Here is a 20,661-nt window from a genome sequence, read left to right as displayed (position 1 = left end):
TACATGTGTTGTTTTGTTATGTTGCTTGTATGGTAATAATATCCATAACAAATCACTGAACATGCTGCTATCTAGTGGATTCTCCTGAATAACAGGCACAATTACTTTATATTCCACAATTCCATATGACAACAATTAAGTTTAAAGTCTAACTATCGAGATATTAAACAACTAGTTACATGGTAAATTTGTACTCTATGTAGATCATAAACCATTGAAATGTGTTTAGAAATGTAAACGCGATTGTGCTTTAAATGGCCAAAAAACTCAGCTCTCCCATTCACTTCTATGGATTTAGTGGGCTTTTGCCCTCACTAATATAGCGGCGTCGTTGACGTATCCGGGCAGCGGAGCAAAGCTTTGAATGCGACGTCTATGTATTATATGTCTACGGACTAAACCAGTTTTATTCATATTCTTCCAGGCAAAGAAGGATATTGAGACTGGCAAGAGCCGCCTCTAACTCATCTGTACTTATCCTACTGGATCTATCTGCTGCCTTTGACACCGTTAACCACCACATACTCCTGTCGACCCTCAAGGCTATGGGTGTCTCTGGAGTGGTGCTACAATGGTTCAGGTCTTACCTCACAGGTAGGTCATTTAGAGTATCCTGGAGAGGAGAGGTCTCTGAGTCCCAACATCTCGACACAGGGGTGCCTCAGGGCTCAGTGCTTGGTCCATTGCTATTTTCTATATACATGCCATCCCTAGGCTCTGTCATTCAGAAACATGGCTTTTCCTATCACTGCTATGCGGATGATGCACAACTCCACCTGTCATTTCACCCCAAAAAGGTAAAAAAATCTCTCTCACGTACCTTCTCAGGATTGGTTCCACATTTATGGAATGATCTGCCCGCTGCTACAAGATCAGCAGATTCTGTAGCCATCTTTAAGAATCACCTGACTGATCAGTTCTGACTTCTATCTCTTTTCTATCTCTTTTCTACTCTTAGCTCTGTATACTGTGGTAGGCTATATGAGACCAGTTTTCTTTTATTGCGCTTATGCTTTTTGTTGTCCTTATGTTGTTGCAATTGCTTCCATTGTTTCCCTCATCTGTAAATCGCTTTGGATGAAAGCGTCTGCTAAATGACTAAATGTAAATGTAAATGTATTCTGGGTTTTACTGAAGCTCAGAGGCAGAAGAAATTTACTTATCTTGCTAGTAGCCTACACCTGGGAATGTGATGATTGTCGCTGTTCAAATCAATCATAGTTTTTATTGTCCTGTATGAAACCAACAATAGAATATATAAACCTCAAATATGAAAACCTACACATTCGGAAAAAAGCACAGTCATGAATGATTCTAAACTCGGGAAAGATGGTTAAGCTGTTAAGACCCCAGGCAAAAATTTGTAGAGTATGTTTACCAACATTCAGTCCACATTTTATGATTCTAAACTTTGGAAAGATGGTTAAGCTGTTAAAACAAAAATTTGTACAGTATGTTTACAATGTTCAAATACAGCATAATTTACATGCTTATTAGTTATAAGGAAATAAAAAACAAAATTTTACCATTTACAGTTGTTAAGCTGTTAAATTAAACACATAAAGAAAACAACTATCACACTGTTGTCAGGTATAGGCCTATCAGAAATATTATTGATTGATGTTCAAATAAACTGCCATGTTAGATGCTGTGTCCGGTATACTGTCATGAGGAGGGACTTCACTTATACATCATAAGAGCATTCAGAGATGTGAGAATGGAGCAGTTTCTGACTCCTGCAGGACTCTGATAAGCAGGTCTTCTACAGGGCATTACAGACTCAATGCCTTCATGCATCTGCAGAATTATAAGAGGGTGGGATAGGTTAATCTGCGTTTTGTGTTTTAGCGCCATCTCTTGGTTGACTGGTCCTACAACAAGACAATATACTAATTATAACTAACGGGTACTTCGCATAACACCGTGTGAAAAGAACACATCTGCTCGGTCCAAGAAGGGAAAGGGGCACGGTTATGGTAACGCAAGGCGGTATTTTGGTAGAACAAACACAGTTGAGTGCAGAGCAGACACTACAAACTGAAGACGCAGCTCCTCCTACTTCAGTTCATTTACAACTCACGTTGCTAAGTTCCGGCCAATCAGACTGCACGTCACTGCACCCATCTGATGTGTTATTCATGGTGTTATCTACCTAGACAACATCGAGAAGTTATTCGGCACTTTAATTCCGTATTTTCAAGAGACAGCTAAAGTGGTAAGAGAAGTTTTTTGTTATCATTAATATACAATAATATTTATCATGCTTATGTAAGGCAAAATATTCCAAAATATATCGCTTAACAATAATTAATAGAATATATTATTATTGCGTTAAATGAACATATTTATGAATGTTGTTGTGTAACCTTCCTTATGTTCATAAATAAAAAATACGTTATTTAAACGTTTCTGTCAGTTCTACAAGTTATCAGGTTATGATGACAGGAGTGTATCACATAAAAAACACATTTTTATACACGCATCTGTGAATCTAAATTTGAGATCTTGTTGTTATACTTATAAACTTATAAAACAGTTTGTTAACATATATGGCCTGGGTTTCCAGGACCATTACAATGTTAAAGGCAGATCTCCCTCCAAGTTATGAAGAGTCCAGGCAGCAGTCAAATGGCCAACAGCAACACGGAAACTACCCACACCCTCCCTATGGATATCCAGCCCAGCCAGGGGTGTACACGGGCCCGGGACAGCCTGGCATACACCCTCAGGCTGGGCTGTGGCAAGGTCCAGGATATTCCTCGTCAGCAATGCCAACTGCCATGCCCTCTTTCATAACACCAGGAATGTTTTCATCCAACCCCAGTAAGTCTCAGTAGTTGTGTGACTCCTATAAACTTATACCGCTCAAACTGTGCATTTTTTTCTTTTGTTTGTCTGATTCTTATACAGAAATCACTTCAAATTGTGCACTTGTATGTGTGGCAGAGATACTTTTTGCGACCACTGTATATACGACATATATCATTAAAGGAGCTGATGATGTTGTTTGTTTTTGCCTATTCATTGTTTGGTTGCAGGAGATGCCGAGGATGTCTCATCAGTTGGCGTATGGGACAGTATGAGGGTTCGACATGCATTTATCAGAAAGGTCAGACTATATATATATTATAGAATATAATCTCTGTGCCCTAAGGGTTTGATCTTAAATAAAAGTCATGACACAATGAGCAGACACATAACACTTTACAATAAGGTTGTATTTGTTAAGAATAGTAAATGCATTAGCTAACATAAAGTAACGATGAGCAATGTAGTTTTTCAGCATTTATTAATCTTTGTTAATGTTAGTTAATATCAATACAATTATTCGTGTTCATGGTGCATTAACTAATGTTGACAGATATAAATTTTGATTTAAAAAATGTATTAATAAATGCTAAAATGAACATGAACTAAGATTAATAAATGCTATAGATGTATCGTTCATTTTTATTTTAGCCAATACAATAACTAACTAATGTTAACAAATACAACCTTATTGTAACGTTATACCACAAACGCTTTATGTAAAGGTTTTATTGTTTCTAACTATACTGTCTGTGTATGTTTGTAACAGGTTTATCTTATTTTAGCTGCTCAACTTTTTGTCACTGCTTCAATCATTGCAGTGTTTGTATTTGTGTAAGTACAATAATGATACACTTCAGTTCACTATAACACTATGTAAATTATATAGATTATGAATATGAATTGAATGAAATGTCTGTGTATTCTTCATTTACAGTGAACCTGTGCGTCTTTTTGTGATCCAAAATCCTGCCATTTATTGGGCGTCATTGTGAGCTATACGCTACACTACACTACTACATTTTAGTCTGATTTACAGTGTTTGTTCATAGTTGTTTGTTTGATTCATATTGAATTAACATTAACATAGTTTTTCACAGCCCTGTGTATCTTATTACTTATCTTGTGCTGGTTTGCTGTGAAGGACCAAGGTGAGTTCAGTTACAGTGCTGTATATCTTCATATGTGACCCTGGACAACAAAACCAGTCTTATGGGTCAGTTTTTTGAAATTGAGATTTTTACACCATCTGAAAGCTGAATAATTAAGCTTTCTATTGATGTATGGGTTGTTAGGTTACAGTATGATAATATCTGGCGGAGATACAACCACTCACAAAAATAGTTTTTATATATTTAGGGTAGGAAATTTACAAAATATCTTCATGGAACATACTAGGATACTTAATATCCTAATGATTTTTGGCATAAAAGGAAAATAGATCATTTTGACCCATACAGTGTATTTTTGACTTTTACTTAAAATGTTCCGCGCTACTTAGGTCTGGTTTTGTGATCCATGCAGGGTCACATATACAGTCACCTTGCCATCTCATAACCTTCTGAAAATCTGTTTTTAGGAGACGTCACCCATGGAATTTAATACTCCTCCTTGTTTTTGTAAGTAATAATTGCAGTTAATATGCTTTCAAAAGATATTTGGATCGGAGTTTCTCTGAAGCAACATGTGTGTATCATTGTCAAGGTCAAAATTCTGACCTCTGCTCCCTTTTTTTGCATTAAAGTAATGTCAGCTTTGGAAATTGTATTTGGAAATTGAGTGTTTTTGCACATTCTTTATTTAATATGCAATGAAATCAAGTACACATGTCTTTGCGGTATTCTACACTTTATTCTTGCATGCTGTTAGAATTTAAAATAATTCTCGATTCAATTCTTTATGATAAACAATTCTGTTCAGTTCAAAAGCATCTATACATTTTGCAAACTACACATTTGAATTTATTTAAGCATGGATTTTTCTTCCCACCAGACCCTTGCCTTATCCTACATGGCAGGAACAATATCAAGGTGAGGTAAGATGTAGGTATAAACACATTTATTATTATAATATCAGTATTAATATTGGCACACTTATCAATAAAGTTGACATACAATTGGTTTAAAACACCTTATGGATGGAGATCTGTATGCATTGTCTCTGTCTGGTATTATTTACAGTTTCTTTGACACCAAAGCAGTGGTCCTGGCTCTTGGGATAACAGCAATAGTGTGTGTAGTCGTCACAATCTTCAGTTTTCAGACGAAGGTAAGACCTGTTGTGTCAGAACCCACAGGCTGTGATGGACCGAGTAGCTATGAATGTGACTTTGTCCCCCATGTAAAATAAAACCATTGTATTTGATTACAATGATCGTCTGTCTCTTTTTAAACATTCATGCCTTACCGGCTTCCTTCAGACAAACCCTTTTGTTTTTTTGTGCGTTGCTTTTTAAGATGGATTTTAGCTGCATTCAAACAGATCTATATCTGTAATATTTTCCTCTCAGTTCACTTATGAAATCTAAATTTATTTTTACATTTATTTAAACAGTTTTGACTTGTAATTACCAAACATTCAATATGTAGGAGCTTTGACAGTTCTATTTGTTGTTGTTGTTGTTGTTTTTTGCTGTTCTGATCAGGTGGATTTTACCTCCTGTACCGGTCTGCTTTGTGCCCTATGTGTGGTTCTCCTGGTGACTGGCATTATAACATCCATTGTACTTTGCTTTAAATATGTAAGTTTGCAAATAAGCAACAAATAGTAAATTACATAAAGTTCGACAGTTAGTTCAAATCAATCTTGTTGTGGCTTGTTTGGCTGTAAATATCCATGTCTCAGGTACCTTGGCTACACATGCTGTATGGTGCTTGCGGGGCAATAGTATTCACCTTGGTGAGTTTACAAAACACTATTTAATGTTGTTTATTCACTTTCTTACAATATTTAATACTTGATATATATTGATTACCTGTGCTTTTATAGTTTTTGGCTTATCACACTCAGCTGCTCGTTGGAAACCGAGCACACACCATCAGCCCTGAGGAATATGTATTTGGAGCTCTTTCCCTCTACGTTGACATCGTCCAGATCTTTATCTTTCTCCTTTCCGTCACAGGAAGTTCAGAGTAAACGCTAGAGGGTTTTTATTTTTTAGAAAATTGTATCTTTCATTGAGCTTTTTTGATCTTTTCCTTCATAATTTCTTTAAAATGGTGTTCATATCCAGTTACATTGATGTCTGTTATTAGAATGTTTTGAGTTGTGTTGTTTTTAAGTTGCATGTTAAAATTGATTGTCACTTTATTAATTTGCCTTTTATTTAAAATGCACTTTATTTTTCACCTGATAATTTGTGATGATGAAACTAATATAAAAGTGTTTACTAAGACACCTGTGATTTTGTAATGTAGCTATTGTTGTTGTTATTTACCTAACAGGAAATAAAATAGAACAAGCTGTCAAAGTTTTCTGTGGAGTGATTTAAATTAAAATGTTGTATTACAATGGTATCGCAAGGGTTGTGTGTGTGATTCGCAGGGAATGCACTTAAAAGGGCCTTGGAAAAAGGTTTTCTGCCAAACACAGGTGTAATCTTAGCTAAATATGCAAAGACAACTATAAGAAAATCATTTTGGATTTAAAAATATAAACACTCTGTACTACCTGCATTGTCCAGCTGATGGCAGACCTGTTCCTTTAGTTTCATATACAACAGGACCCCTGCCATCATGGTGAACTTTTACATTTCACTGACCTAACAAATTAAATCGTTTATTCGGAATGAAACTAAATTTTCTGAATGAAACTAAATTCTGAGTCTGCATTAGCTCCAAACATTTCCAAGTCTGAATGCATTAAAGGCAAAACAATAAATATTGCACTTCTGAAAAAAACACGTAATATTCTCTGGGTTCTTCTGTTATTCAGCCCTGCGGCCCATCTCAGAGCTTCAGATCAGGAAGTGATGCATTCATGAAGAGTTACATTCGCATATTTTACCAATTTAATGGAGTATGAATAGGAATTCTGCTCTCAGTCATTGTGTTTGTTTACATATGAAGAGTTTGGTTCCAAAATGATATAACTCTATTTTTTTTAAATGATATAACTATTTTTTTTACTGTGCATTCCAATTAATATCAATCAAACGGCAGTTGTCTGGTTTGACATAATAACTCAAAAAATACAGATAATTAACACAACAAACAATAAAGATATGATTTTGAATGAGTTATCTCATTTTGGAGCCAAACTCTTCATTGCCACAGGAGTCTGTGTAATCCTGACACATGGAGGGATGTGTGATCGCAAGTGTAAGCACATATAAAACTATATATACAAAATTTGGTTGAGTGATAATGGCTGATGTATCAAAAGTGTAGCTGTTTCAGGGTGTAACACTGATCTCATTTACAGTGACTGAAATGAAAACCGTGTGCTATATATACATGTTAAAGAACTATAGTGGTGATATATGACAGGAAGTGATGTTATAGTGACAACACTGGAAAATCACAGTTTGCTAACACTAATCACATTTACTAACATGCCATTTTATTCAAGATGTTTATAGATACACTATTCAGTATTCTACACTGTTCCACTTTATACTGTACATTTTACATTTATGTTTCATTTTACAGTATTTTTTGAGTCAGTAATGTCAAATTGCAAAAACAAGTTGTATGTAAAATAACGTAATTTTATTTTACAAAACAATTCTACAATTTTGAGTGTCACTTAAGTGTAGTACAGCTGTATATGAATTATGTATTTAGATAAATGTAGTAAGTTTTAAAATTGTCCAATCTATAATAATAATAATAAATAATAATAATTTGTGTCGATGAGGAAACCAATATAAAAGTGAGCATTTAATTATTATGTCCTGTTTTACAAAAGCTTTTTTCATAAATCTTCATAAATTACTATTGGTCACTCTTCATGTTTGTGTGTGGGTCTTGCAAATATTTAACCCATTTCCTGAAAAGTTTTGAAGTTACAAGGTTTCTATCCAGCAGCAACAATATATTTCATTCTATATTTTAAAGGAGTCATATGACACGGCTAAAACGAATATTATCGATTGTTTTGGATGTAATGCAATGTGTATACACGATTTAAGGTTCAAAAACGCTGTATTTTCCACATAACGTGCATGTTTGTATCTCCTCTTTGCACCGCCTCTCTGAGAAACAGATTTTTAACAAAGCTCATCACTCTGAAAAGCGAGGTGTGCTATGATTGGCCATTTAACCAGTGCGTAGTGATTTGTCGAATACTGCAAGCATGTGACGGAAATGTAATGCCTCTTATCATATTTGGAACATCAGGTTCCAAAGCAATTGTACTGACAGGTACGCCCACCTTACTTACGTATACATTTCTGCGGTCTTAGTCAACTCATACCAAGAACTGACATAGATTTGTGGGGGTGTGGTTACACGAGGCGTTTCAGGCAGGTCTGGGTGAGCATTCTCTTTTAGATAGAATGCATTTTTTGTTCCTACACTTTAAGTTTTGCAATTGTATAGTCTTATACATGCATGGGCAACTTATAACACACCAAAGACACAGAAAAACACGTATTCGTGCCATATGACCCCTTTAAAATATAATCTTTTGTGTTCTGCAGAAGAAGGAAAGTCATACAGGTTTGGAATGACTTTAGGGTGATGTACCTTTAAGGTATCATTTATATCTGTAGCACCGATGGTGCAAGATGAGTCTAATAATCTGGATTAACGGTTTGAATGAACAATCATAAAAGTGATAATAGTCATAGCAACCATCACTAATAACACAAAAAGGTTTTTGCGCCATATGACCCCTTTAAAATATCTACCCCCAAAAAAGTACCCTAGCTAAACATGCTGCGTGGTGTTTGTAAAGATATGTAGTAAGTTATTGTATTTATTCACCATATGTGTTAAAACTATCCCATGTATTTTACATGTCTTTTCATAGAATCACATGATCAAACTTTGAAAGGAACAAACACTCGAAAGACGTATATTATTTGAATTTATTGTGGATGTGCTGTTATTTGTGAAAATCTTACAGTTACCTTCTCTAAACCATAGTGTTTCAGGAACACACATCAGTAGAAAAATCTAGACATACGGTGTAATAAATTTGCATTAATCTTCATGTAAGTAAATCATCTGCATCATTTAACACCGATTCCCTTTCCTTTCCTCCTGATTAGATTCCTTTAAAGCCCTGCTGTATCACACACTACTGAGAAGTATTACAAAAGTAGATTAATGTCGTTCAGTTAATCATAGTGGCACTTCCACGTTCTGGCACGTCCAGAAGACTGATAGCTGGTTGTCTAGGTTGTATTGTGTCAGTCTGGATTGGAAACAAGAGGCTGTCCGGGTGCGTCAATCTTCAAGGGGTCAGACGTTTGGGGTCACGGGGGAACATGGAGGTCTGGCGTATGTTATGCAGGCCGAGGTAAAGCATGGTCACTCTCTCCAGACCTATGAGACGGCAGGTATTGATCAGGCACAAGTACTATATATATTTTTAAATGAGAATTTTAATTCTCAAAAACTTGAACTGAATTAATCTGGATTACAGAAAGGTAAATGTGCGTTACCTATGCCACCACCAGCATGAGGAGGGGCGCCATACCGGAAAGAATCAATGTAAGCCTTGATCTTCTCCAGGTCTATAACAAAAATGAAAATGTTAAAACACAGCCACAAATCAATACAGATGTAGTAAACTGTGCCGGGTGATCAGCTCTACTACAAAAACCTGCTGAGCTGAATCAGACATTCTAATTACGCAACAATATTATGCTGTCTTTTAAGATACCTTATTTCTTTTGCCGGTAAGTAAATCCCAGAATGCACTGCAACACGCTCAGTCACATACGTACTTACATTTCTGTTATGATGCCACTGCAAAAGGTAGCTAGACTACAAGGTGCCTCACTAGGTTAAAGAACACAGCTATTGTGTACTGTTGCTATGGTTACCGATGCCATGGTGCATTGCCCTTTCAGTCAGCAGCTGGGCATCGTGGACTCTCTGGGCTCCAGACAGGATCTCTTCTCCTCTCATGAACATGTCATATGAGTTTGAGTATTTCTGCAGGGAGAGTATGTGAAGTGAACAGTGTAACCTCTGAAAAACAATAGGTTTGGTTCAAGTGGCCAAGGTTTTTAATCAAACTTACAGGGTTGTTGGGATCAGGCATGGTGTAGAACGGCCTTACCGCCAAGGGGTATTTATCCAGCACGTAGAAGTCAGTATCATACTAAAAAAACACAATTACAGACAATAACAGACCATGCAGTAACTAACAATGCAGGTAATAATGTTATTATGGTTTATTACACAGCTCATTTGAATGCTTGATTCTGATTGGCCAGTCGCGACATTCCAAGGGTTGTGATTTTCAAATATTTTCAAATAACAACTGCACAAAACTAATAACACCCTGTAACCCGGATGCTGCAAACCCAGAGGGGCAGTTTAATATTACACAAAAATGAATATAAATATGTCTTTTAATAACATACACTCACCTAAAGGATTATTAGGAACACCTGTTCAATTTCTCATTAATGCAATTATCTAATCAACCAATCACATGGCAGTTGCTTCAATGCATTTAGGGGTGTGGTCCTGGTCAAGACAATCTCCTGAACTCCAAACTGAATGTCAGAATGGGAAAGAAAGGTGATTTAAGCAATTTTGAGCGTGGCATGGTTGTTGGTGCCAGACGGGCCGGTCTGAGTATTTCACAATCTGCTCAGTTACTGGGATTTTCACGCACAACCATTTCTAGGGTTTACAAAGAATGGTGTGAAAAGGGAAAAACATCCAGTATGCGGCAGTCCTGTGGGCGAAAATGCCTTGTTGATGCTAGAGGTCAGAGGAGAATGGGCCGACTGATTCAAGCTGATAGAAGAGCAACTTTGACTGAAATAACCACTCGTTACAACCGAGGTATGCAGCAAAGCATTTGTGAAGCCACAACACGCACAACCTTGAGGCAGATGGGCTACAACAGCAGAAGACCCCACCGGGTACCACTCATCTCCACTACAAATAGGAAAAAGAGGCTACAATTTGCACGAGCTCACCAAAATTGGACAGTTGAAGACTGGAAAAATGTTGCCTGGTCTGATGAGTCTCGATTTCTGTTGAGACATTCAAATGGTAGAGTCAGAATTTGGCGTAAACAGAATGAGAACATGGATCCATCATGCCTTGTTACCACTGTGCAGGCTGGTGGTGGTGGTGTAATGGTGTGGGGGATGTTTTCTTGGCACACTTTAGGCCCCTTAGTGCCAATTGGGCATCGTTTAAATGCCACGGCCTACCTGAGCATTGTTTCTGACCATGTCCATCCCTTTATGACCACCATGTACCCATCCTCTAATGGCTACTTCCAGCAGGATAATGCACCATGTCACAAAGCTCGAATCATTTCAAATTGGTTTCTTGAACATGACAATGAGTTCACTGTACTAGAATGGCCCCCACAGTCACCAGATCTCAACCCGATAGAACATCTTTGGGATGTGGTGGAACGGGAGCTTCGTGCCCTGGATGTGCATCCCACAAATCTCCATCAACTGCAAGATGCTATCCTATCAATATGGGCCAACATTTCTAAAGAATGCTTTCAGCACCTTGTTGAATCAATGCCACGTAGAATTAAGGCAGTTCTGAAGGCGAAAGGGGGTCAAACACCGTATTAGTATGGTGTTCCTAATAATCCTTTAGGTGAGTGTATTAACAAAGATTAAAACCAATTGCCGTGTGGACGTTAATTACTTGACGTCGTTTCCAATCTAAACGGCTTTTCCTCGAGAAGGTTGCATTCGGTAAAAATAGCTAATAAAATATTTCAATTCACGTGTTATGTCCAGTTTTTTCTCATGTGGCAAGAGCGTGTAATAAGCATAGGTGGGTAGAGTAGCAAAATCTTTACTCAAGTAAAAGACATACTAAAAGGAGAAATGTTATCAAGTAAAAGAAAGTCACTATTTTAAAATTACTTGAGTAAAAGTAAAAAAGTATGCAATGAAAAAACTACTCAAGTAGTTAGTTACTTAGTTACTTTGTATCTGATTATATAGGCCTACTACATAAAATTAATATTAACGCCAATATTTTAATATTACATTTTAATCAATATTTTTAATTATCATAAGCAGATATCTTTGCAATATACTAGAGAGACTAAAGAATAGACAAACACAGAAGAGACAAGCATTTCTGTAAATTTCATCTAGTCCTGATGTCAATGTAGTTTACACAACTTATTTAGAATAATAGACCATGTCAAACTAAAGCATGAACTAAACTCAGAGCATTTCCTAAGATGATCTAGAACATATGCAGTGCTCTCTAAATGAAATACACATTTTTGAACAAAGCTCGTGTTTTCTCATGTTGTGTCACGTGTGTGTTGTGAAACGCTCTTACTTGTAAACAAACAGTAAACAGTGAACCACATGCCCATCAACACGTTTTCTTCCTTCTGTTCTTCAAATGTATATTTCTGCAAGCCCACGTCTCTGTGTCTGACAGGTAACGCGCATGTTGCTGTGTCTGACGAACAGGTCGCGCGGGTGCGCGCATATGGCGGGCAATTATCATTGCTGGCAAACAATATGACACATTTGCAGTTTTGATTGTATAGATATAGATTCATATCCACTTCATCCAACGCTCTTTGTGTTCTGCGTGTTCTTAAATTTCGCGCTACGAGGAGTGAGTAATCCTGCTTCAGGTGATTCAGATCGTGCTGCGAACTGAACAAATCATTTGAACTGATTCATTAGACTATTCAAATGGTTTTGCCCATTGTTCAATTAATGCTTTCAAAAGAATCGACTCAAAAGAATCGATCACTCGGGAATGCCCGTAAAAAGAGACGACAACCTTGAAATAAACAACGCGTTTTAAAAAGCATATTTTAAAATGAAGGAACGAAGGAACGTCACGCAATGTAAGTTATGTAACGAAGTAAAAGTACAGATTTTCTATTACAAATTTACTCAAGTAAGAGTAAAATTACACACTTTTAATTTTACTTAAAAAGTACATATGTTACTCAAGTAAATGTAACGAAGTAAATGTAGCGCGTTACTACCCACCTCTGGTAATAAGCGAGATAATGTACAAGCAGCCGGCTGTTATCGCGAAATAAGCTTATTTCTGCTATAACAACCGGCTGCCTGTACATTATCCCTTACTTTAAATATTAGATATTGCAAAACAATGCAATTATATACATCCATTCAATCATTGTCTCTTTTTAAAAGATGTTGTTTTTTACCTTCTCCTTTACAAGACGCCCAAGCAGTTTTTCATTGGGTGTGCTGAGGAAAAACAAAATAACTATTTAAGGCATGCAAGTCTGTTGGAGATTTTGTGAAAGGGAGTCACGAGTCTCACGACTGACCTCAAATCATCTTCATCTCCCATTTCCACCCCAGCAGCTTTGAGCATGGCCACTCCTTCCTTATACTCCAGTCTCAGCGTGGGCTCCAGGAACTTGAAGGGCTCACTGGGGTATTGCTTATTCACTGTCTGGATCTCTGTCTGGAACCTGGGGTGTATCAGAATCACAGAGTTAGAATGAAACAGAAGAGATGTCTAGAATGAGAAGAAGTGTCTGGACTGACTAATTAGTAATATTACAGTTATATTACAATATATATCTTGTAGTATCGCAAGTTCTTCTTTTTATATTTTTTCATAATTTTATTTCTATTCCTCTGCACCCTATTTCTTTACTGTTGTTCTTATTTCTCTGATCTTTCTCTACAGCTGATGTTTTTCTGTAAAGTTGCTTTGCAACAATGCAAAACAGAGAATTTTGATAACAAATTATACTGACCATGGCTGCAAGGATGTTTTAGTTTACTAAAATGAAAACTTTGAAAACGTTTCTATTCATTGAAATCACTTTTTCATTGAAAAAAACAAACTAAACAAAAAATTGAAATGTTGCCTTAGAAATAAACTGAAATACGTTTAATGCACTAAAATTATGATAAACCAAATACTAAAATAAAAATTATGCAGCATAGGAAATAAACAAATAAATAATCAAATAACTAAGGCATGTAACAAAACTAACATAAATAATATATTTTTATATCTAAAAATAAAGTCAAATTTAAAACAATAAAACAAAAAACAAAACTAGAATAACTCTGCATGGCTGTCAATATCCAAAAATGGACAGAAAAGCACCATAAATGTACTGTATCATCATAAATGCGCTATATCCCAATTTTCATAAAGTTATACACATGGATTAAAGTGAAAAAATGTCTTCTGACTGAATTTCTTATAAGGTCAAGTCATATTCCTTTAACCGACACTTTATTTAAATAGTCAAGACCAATATAGTGTTTTAAGGGGAGATGTTTTAAATCGCTTTCATATTGCCAGTTTGCGTATTTTAAAAGCTATTTTTAATCTATGAAAACATTATACTTACATTGACAAATAATCAACCATCTACATAACTTCAGGGCATGGTTTTCGGGGCTTGACATTAAGCGTTGTCATGTGGTTGTCCTTCTGACAAGTACATTTGTCATTCACTTGTCCAAGTACAAAAATTAGCCTACTTGTACGAACATAAAAAAAACTTCATATGAAGTGTCAGTATAATTGTTTCGGATTCTGAGTGCTCAAGTTTGCTTCTAAGCGTTTTACCTAGTGTCTGAAGTTGGTTATACTCTCCGTGATTGCTATAGAACAAAGGCAAGCAGTAAATATTATTAGTGGCAGGGCTGTACGTTAACTTTAACATAGCACTGGTGTTACAAGAGGTTTTGTAGCACAGGCCAAACAGTCGTAGCTAGTGTTGCAGTCGAGACACCTAAACCGAGACCAAGACAAGACCAAGGCAGGCCGAGTCAAGACAAAGACTAGTACTCTCTAAAATTCTAAAAGATCCACATTCAATTTATTATTCATTATTACAGAATCATGCGTTCTAAGCGTTCTTATCTATTATTCAGTAGCAAAATATCACGTTTTCAGATCACGTCAGACTTTATAATACAAAGAAACAAGATCTAATACAAGTACCTTTTTTGCAATCACATCTTGGATATTGTGGACCTTTGTATTCATTTTGTTGACAGATTTCTTCTAGGACATTCCCCCATTCATCTGGCACAACAGTCAAGGCTTAACTTAAGCCAGGACTATGCCTTAGTTAAATTAGGATATTAAAGTCACTTTTAATAAAATGCCTTGGATAAAAATACTGCTGGTGTGCATCTTGAGACAAAACAATGGCAACGACATATTTTAAAATATGTCAGGGATATTTATTTCAAGTTAAGACAGCTCAAACTTTTATTTTAGTCTGGGACTAGTCTTAAGCCTTGTGTGTGAAACCGGGCATTAAAGTTTTACATCCAATCACATTAATAATGTTAACACTAAAATCAGACAATGCACCATCATTTTATTGTAATTCCCACAGTTGTGGTCTTGAAAAAAAAACAGAGACCACTAAATCTGAGACCGAGACCAAAGACCGTTGAGACCGAGACAAGACCATCACAAAATGGTTGAGACCGGACTCGAGAGACCAAGACCGGTCTCGAGTACTACAACACTAGTCATAGCACAAGTATAAAACGTCTGTTGTCATCATTAAAAAATGTGCAAGTGCAGTTCATCACATGAATAACTGACAAATGACATTAATGTTACATACAGATGGATAAATTAAGGCCATATATAATCTTTTTGTTTACCTAAATTTGATTTAATATTTCTAAGTAACGTTACTGTGTTTTTAATTTTTTACTATACAATAGTGGTATATTTGTCCACATTACTTACTGTAGTATATTACAGTATTTACTATAGTAAACTGCAGTAAAATTCCTAGATACTAGTGTTTTTTAACTTTATTATAGTATACTATGCATTTACTCTAGTTTATCAATTTACTACAAGGGTACTACAATTTTCCATAGCACATACTATAGTACACTACAGTATTTTTTCGTCTGAGTGTTCAGTTTAACGGGACTTTTATTTTGACGACTTGTCGGAAAGACGGCGCCCGAGTTAATATGTTTTTGACGATAGCTTCACTCAAACAGTACAATGCTGGTAAAATAAACTCTTAGCAACTCTGGAGATGAAGTTCATGTGTTCATATCCTCATATAGTGCAGACGAAGACAAATCCTAGACCAACACTTGTGTAGTATGTTAAATTGTGCACTTCATTCCCTCAGACACACAGCCAGATGACATAATTAAATAACAGGATTCAGTGTCGGCTAGCGATGCGCTATTGATTAATATCACACACAAACAAGCACAACGACAAACGAACTTCACACAAGCACGTAGCTCTGTCTAATGCACATATTCTTATTATTCTATGTCGCACAGTGTTATTTTTTTTTTAATTCTCTCTTCTCTCGAGCCCTGCTTGTGATAGGTAGCAGGATTGAGTCGGTCTCTGGCTCAGTGCCAGTCAAAGCGTAGAATGTTCTAATCACACCGGTGTGATCGTACGTGTCAAAGGGTTAAAATCATGAAAGTGAATTTATGACATTAAGGACAGGCGGGAACCCTGCAATTGACGGAAATCCGTCGTAGACTCGCTGCAATTAACGGAAATCCGTCGTAGCGACGGAGAACTTTAATCCATGTATACAATATGTTTGTTCAAGGAATAATTTTGAGGCAATTTGACTGTATTCATTTTTATTTTTTTTGCTGGACGGTTCCAAGCAACCCTGTTTGTCATTACATAAAAGCTGCGTGTTGCTTCAAAGTATGGAGTACTAAACCTGCAAAAATTATAAATAAATAAATGTATAAATAAATAAATATATAAACGAATAAATGTAATAATATGAAAATAAATAAAGGAATGAATGGTTTAATAAAACAAAATAATTCGTTTTAGCTATTATTGATCTTAGCTTTAACTTTTCATTTTTTAAATTGATTTATTATTTTTTGTGTCCATTTTTTAATTATTTATTATTATTATTATTATTTATTTTTAGATTATTTTATTTATCATTTCCTTTTATTTTTACATTTATTTATTTTTATATTTATTATCGCATGTATGTATTTCCACTTTTATTTATTTATTCTTGAATTTATTCTTACTTTTCTGTGTCTTGTATGATAAATAGATGGGTTGGTCTTGCCTACTATTGGTTCAGCGTAGATTGAAGCGTTTGATCGATTACTCTTGACTTGTTTTGGACTAACGTCACGTCACTCACTGATCGTTTGCTTCGTGTATAACGTTAAGTAACTATGGCGGGCGCACAATTAGCTAGAGAGTTACAGCATTTAGCCAATGAAGTCGATAACCATGCATCAAATGACTATGTGTCATTCAGATTAGATGCACTTATTGATGATTTATTACAGATTGACGGCGAGATAAATGACAAAGTTCTCCCTCGGTTGTTAGCCTCTTTGCAGCACATTCAAAGTCTGTGCGAGTCAGAGGGTGCTATGGTGGCGTTACAGTTCAACTGGTGAAAATCATAAAGCACAAAATGTAATAAGGTTTAACTACACAGATGAGCTTGTAAACCGAAGTCGCAAGCTAACGCTTTGTCAAAGTGATAGTTATAAGCAGCCTTTCGGTTAGAAAAAGCGTAAAGATTTAATGTAACATGATGTAACATAATGTAAATGAATTGAGACATAGTGAACTTAAGTCACAAGTTAACACGGTAGTAATGAGCATCGTTCTTTCACTACAGGGGCCATCAAATGGAAACCATTCCTTCTAAAAAGACGTGGTTACTAAACGGTACTCGTAAACTACATTTCATAAGAGATAAATAACACAGAGGTCACAAGTTAAGACGGGCATATTCCCTTGATTCATCCAGCTGCATATTGTTGTGTGACATCTTGATATTATTGCAAAGATCCGCAGCAGCTAGCATTGCGAAATAGCTTAGTGTGATTGTTACCGTAGTGACACGCTGCCTCGCTTTATTGTATGGGTACGAATCCCGTGTCAAATCGCTTTATTTATTTTTTCACCTCGCTTCAGCCGTTACGGGCGATCATACCAATAATTTGCAATCTTAACAAGAATGTCAAAATCATGTAACAAGAAAGTCTGTGTTTATTAGACATCTTAATATCAAGTCGTCTTGTGCTTTCAGAATCGACGAATCTGCTGAGGTCGTTCATGCACCTCTTTGGCAGAGGACCTGTAACCGGAACTTGGTCACCACCTTAGCACCCCCTGACTCGCACAGATTTTGAAGAACTTTGTCATTTATCTCGCCGTCAATCTGTAATAAAACATCAATAAACGCACCTAATCTAAATGACACACAGTCATTTGATGCATGGTTATCGACTTCATTGGCTAAATGCTGTAACTCTCTAGCTAATTGTGCGCCCGCCATAGTTACTTAACGTTATACACGAAGCAAACGATCAGTGAGTGACGTGACGTTAGTCCAAAACAAGTCAAGAGTAATCGATCAAACGCTTCAATCTACGCTGAACCAATAGTAGGCAAGACCAACCCATCTAATTATCATACAAGACACAGAAAAGTAAGAATAAATTCAAGAATAAATAAATAAAAGTGGAAATAAATACATGCGATAATAAATAAATATAAAAATAAATAAACGTATAAATAAATAAATGTAAAAATAAAAGGAAATGATAAATAAAATAATCTAAAAATAAATAATAATAATAATTAAAAATAATTAAAAATGGACACAAAAAATAATAAATCAATTTAAAAAAGGAAAAGAAAAGTTAAAGCTAAGATCAATAATAGCTAAAACGAATTATTTTGTTTTATCAAACCATTCATTATTTATTTTCATATTATTACATTTATTCGTTTATATATTTATTTATTTATACATTCATTTATTTATAATTTTTGCAGGTTTAGTCCTCCATATCAAAGTTCTCCTTTTGTGTTACCCAGAAAAAAATATCAGCACTTGTGGTATTTCAAAAGGACGTAGGGCTAGAAAATCTTAAACTTGCTGTAATATTCTAACCACTAGATGGCAGTATTTACCCTTCCTATGACATTACAAACAACCGATTGCCCTTCCTTTCACAAGATTAAGTAACGTCAGTCATTCTAGTGAAATTCACGTGACTTCCTTCTAACTCTCATGTGATTTAATAACAAGTAAAACGGAAAATAGGAAATAGGACTACAGCAATAAGAACTGAGGGACAAGCTGTTAGGGTCCTCACCGGTCATGGAGTCCCTTAAAGATCTGAACCATGGTGTCAGTGATGGAGTCCACGACCTCATGGTAATGGTAATTGAAGGCCATCTCTATATCCAGACCCACAAACTCTGTCAAGTGGCGATGAGTGTTGGAATCTTCAGCACGGAACACTAGGAGAAAAACATTAACCAAGGATTTAAGACTAAGCAGTAAATATAGCTTAAACTCGATTCAAATGTTTCTATGATTTCTGTCTGCCAAATCACCAAGAGCACAATCTTTCTATCAGAGAATGTCATGATAGTGGAAAGCTGAAGATACTTGTGATGGTGACTTTACACATGCACCAATACAGCAGCCCAAAGGAGTACAGACACGTATCCTACACCAACCCATTTGTGAATTTCATTCACTGCAAACAAATGATGTTAGACCTTTTCAGAACCAACTACAGCATGTGCATATTGTTACGTTTATATTTAACTTCACTTCACACTTAAGTGGTTCCAAGGTCATTTTAGTTCTTTTATGAAGCCAATTCAAGTAGAGTTCAATTCACTTCCATTCATACACAAGTATCAGAGAGCAGAAACACACGAATACTCATAGAAGTTTCCTCTTCTAGTGTATAAAACACACCAAGTACACATTTCTGAATATTTATGGTTTAGAGCCCAACCATGCCATGTCACGACAATAATTTCGTAACTTGTTTTATATCAGTTTGTTTAAAGTCCCAGTGAAATAAAAAATTACAATGCCTATTTTCTTCATGAAATATTGCAGCGTTTATTGTAAATAGTTTATCAATGTGGGTCATCCTCTTTTTAAAAATCGTGTGGCCCCATAATCTTCAGTTAAAAACTGAAAATGCACTTCCTTCCTTTAATGACTATCCATCTTAGATGAGGTATGTTAGACGGCTTGGGTGGAGCATCCGTTACTCCTCCCCTTCAACTGTCATTCTGCTGCCAGTTCCATTTCAAAATGCAACGGCTGTTTTTATACATCCAATCAAATTGCAGCAACGCAAGCCACGCCCACTATTTTTCTCATTCAAAATTCCATTTCACTCACTTTTAGAAGTAAAAAGTGAAGATACCCGAGTAAAAGAAAGTACTAGATTTGAGATTGCACTTAAGTATAAAAAGGTAAAAATTATTTATGAAATGTAGTGAAGTACAAAGTATGCTATATGCTTTATAATGTAGTATTATATATATTATAATGTGAAGTAACATTGAAACGTGCCATCCAGGCAGACCACAATTTTGGAAATGTCGTCATGGCAACATAAACTTGTCACATGACCTAACCCAGATGTTTAGTAGATGTCACTTGAGTCAAAGGTTAAGGGATAAATCTTAAAAGTACCTTGTGTTTGTTACACATGTCACCGTGGGCTCTTATGAGTTAAGTCTGGTGAACTTTGACGATTTTGTATCTATGCCATTTATGATGTTCTATTAAACCTTCGCTTTTAAAATCAAGCATAACATCACATTCTGTTGCAAATATTCATTTCAATCTAGTCTAGTCTGACTGCTTTAGCTTGACAACCAAAATATTCACACGTCGCATGAAAAATCTTAACACATATGGGGCTGCTGTTGTTTCTGGTGT

General features: G+C 35.8%; 2 protein-coding genes across 2 annotated transcripts in view; one reads left to right on the top strand and one right to left on the bottom strand.

Annotated features, from left to right (window-relative positions):
• Positions 1–2,093: 2,093 nt before the first annotated feature.
• Positions 2,094–6,268, top strand: LOC130555757 (protein lifeguard 3). Its single transcript, XM_057336212.1, has 12 exons — positions 2,094–2,215; positions 2,567–2,823; positions 3,039–3,109; positions 3,578–3,642; positions 3,746–3,799; positions 3,909–3,959; positions 4,388–4,427; positions 4,801–4,838; positions 4,989–5,076; positions 5,453–5,548; positions 5,653–5,706; positions 5,797–6,268. Exons 2-12 carry the CDS (start codon positions 2,577–2,579, stop codon positions 5,941–5,943), a joined length of 951 nt encoding a protein of 316 aa, XP_057192195.1. The 5' UTR covers positions 2,094–2,215; positions 2,567–2,576; the 3' UTR covers positions 5,944–6,268.
• A 2,553-nt stretch (positions 6,269–8,821) lies between these two features.
• Positions 8,822–20,661, bottom strand: part of dars1 (aspartyl-tRNA synthetase 1) — a 46,397-nt gene continuing 34,557 nt past the window's right edge. Inside the window, exons 12-18 of the mRNA XM_057335760.1 lie at positions 19,061–19,208; positions 13,249–13,395; positions 13,123–13,165; positions 10,003–10,083; positions 9,803–9,914; positions 9,419–9,490; positions 8,822–9,299 (exon numbers count right to left, since the gene is read on the bottom strand). Of these exons, the coding sequence (XP_057191743.1) occupies positions 9,208–9,299; positions 9,419–9,490; positions 9,803–9,914; positions 10,003–10,083; positions 13,123–13,165; positions 13,249–13,395; positions 19,061–19,208 (695 nt within the window). The 3' untranslated portion in view covers positions 8,822–9,207. The remainder of the gene's footprint in view (positions 9,300–9,418; positions 9,491–9,802; positions 9,915–10,002; positions 10,084–13,122; positions 13,166–13,248; positions 13,396–19,060; positions 19,209–20,661) is intronic.

Source organism: Triplophysa rosa, linkage group LG6 (genome assembly GCF_024868665.1).
Source record: "Triplophysa rosa linkage group LG6, Trosa_1v2, whole genome shotgun sequence".
NCBI lineage: Eukaryota > Metazoa > Chordata > Actinopteri > Cypriniformes > Nemacheilidae > Triplophysa > Triplophysa rosa.
Note: the sequence above shows the minus strand (reverse complement) of the source record. Positions and strands in the feature narration are given on the sequence as shown.

Bases quoted from the DNA above. Each gene is read 5' to 3' on its own strand.
- LOC130555757 (XM_057336212.1), top strand. From the start codon at position 2,577: ATGTTAAAGGCAGATCTCCCTCCAAGTTATGAAGAGTCCAGGCAGCAG. The intron at 2,824-3,038 runs GTAAGTCTCAGT...GTTTGGTTGCAG, and splicing joins AATGTTTTCATCCAACCCCA to GAGATGCCGAGGATGTCTCA. The intron at 3,800-3,908 runs GTGAGCTATACG...AGTTTTTCACAG, and splicing joins GCCATTTATTGGGCGTCATT to CCCTGTGTATCTTATTACTT.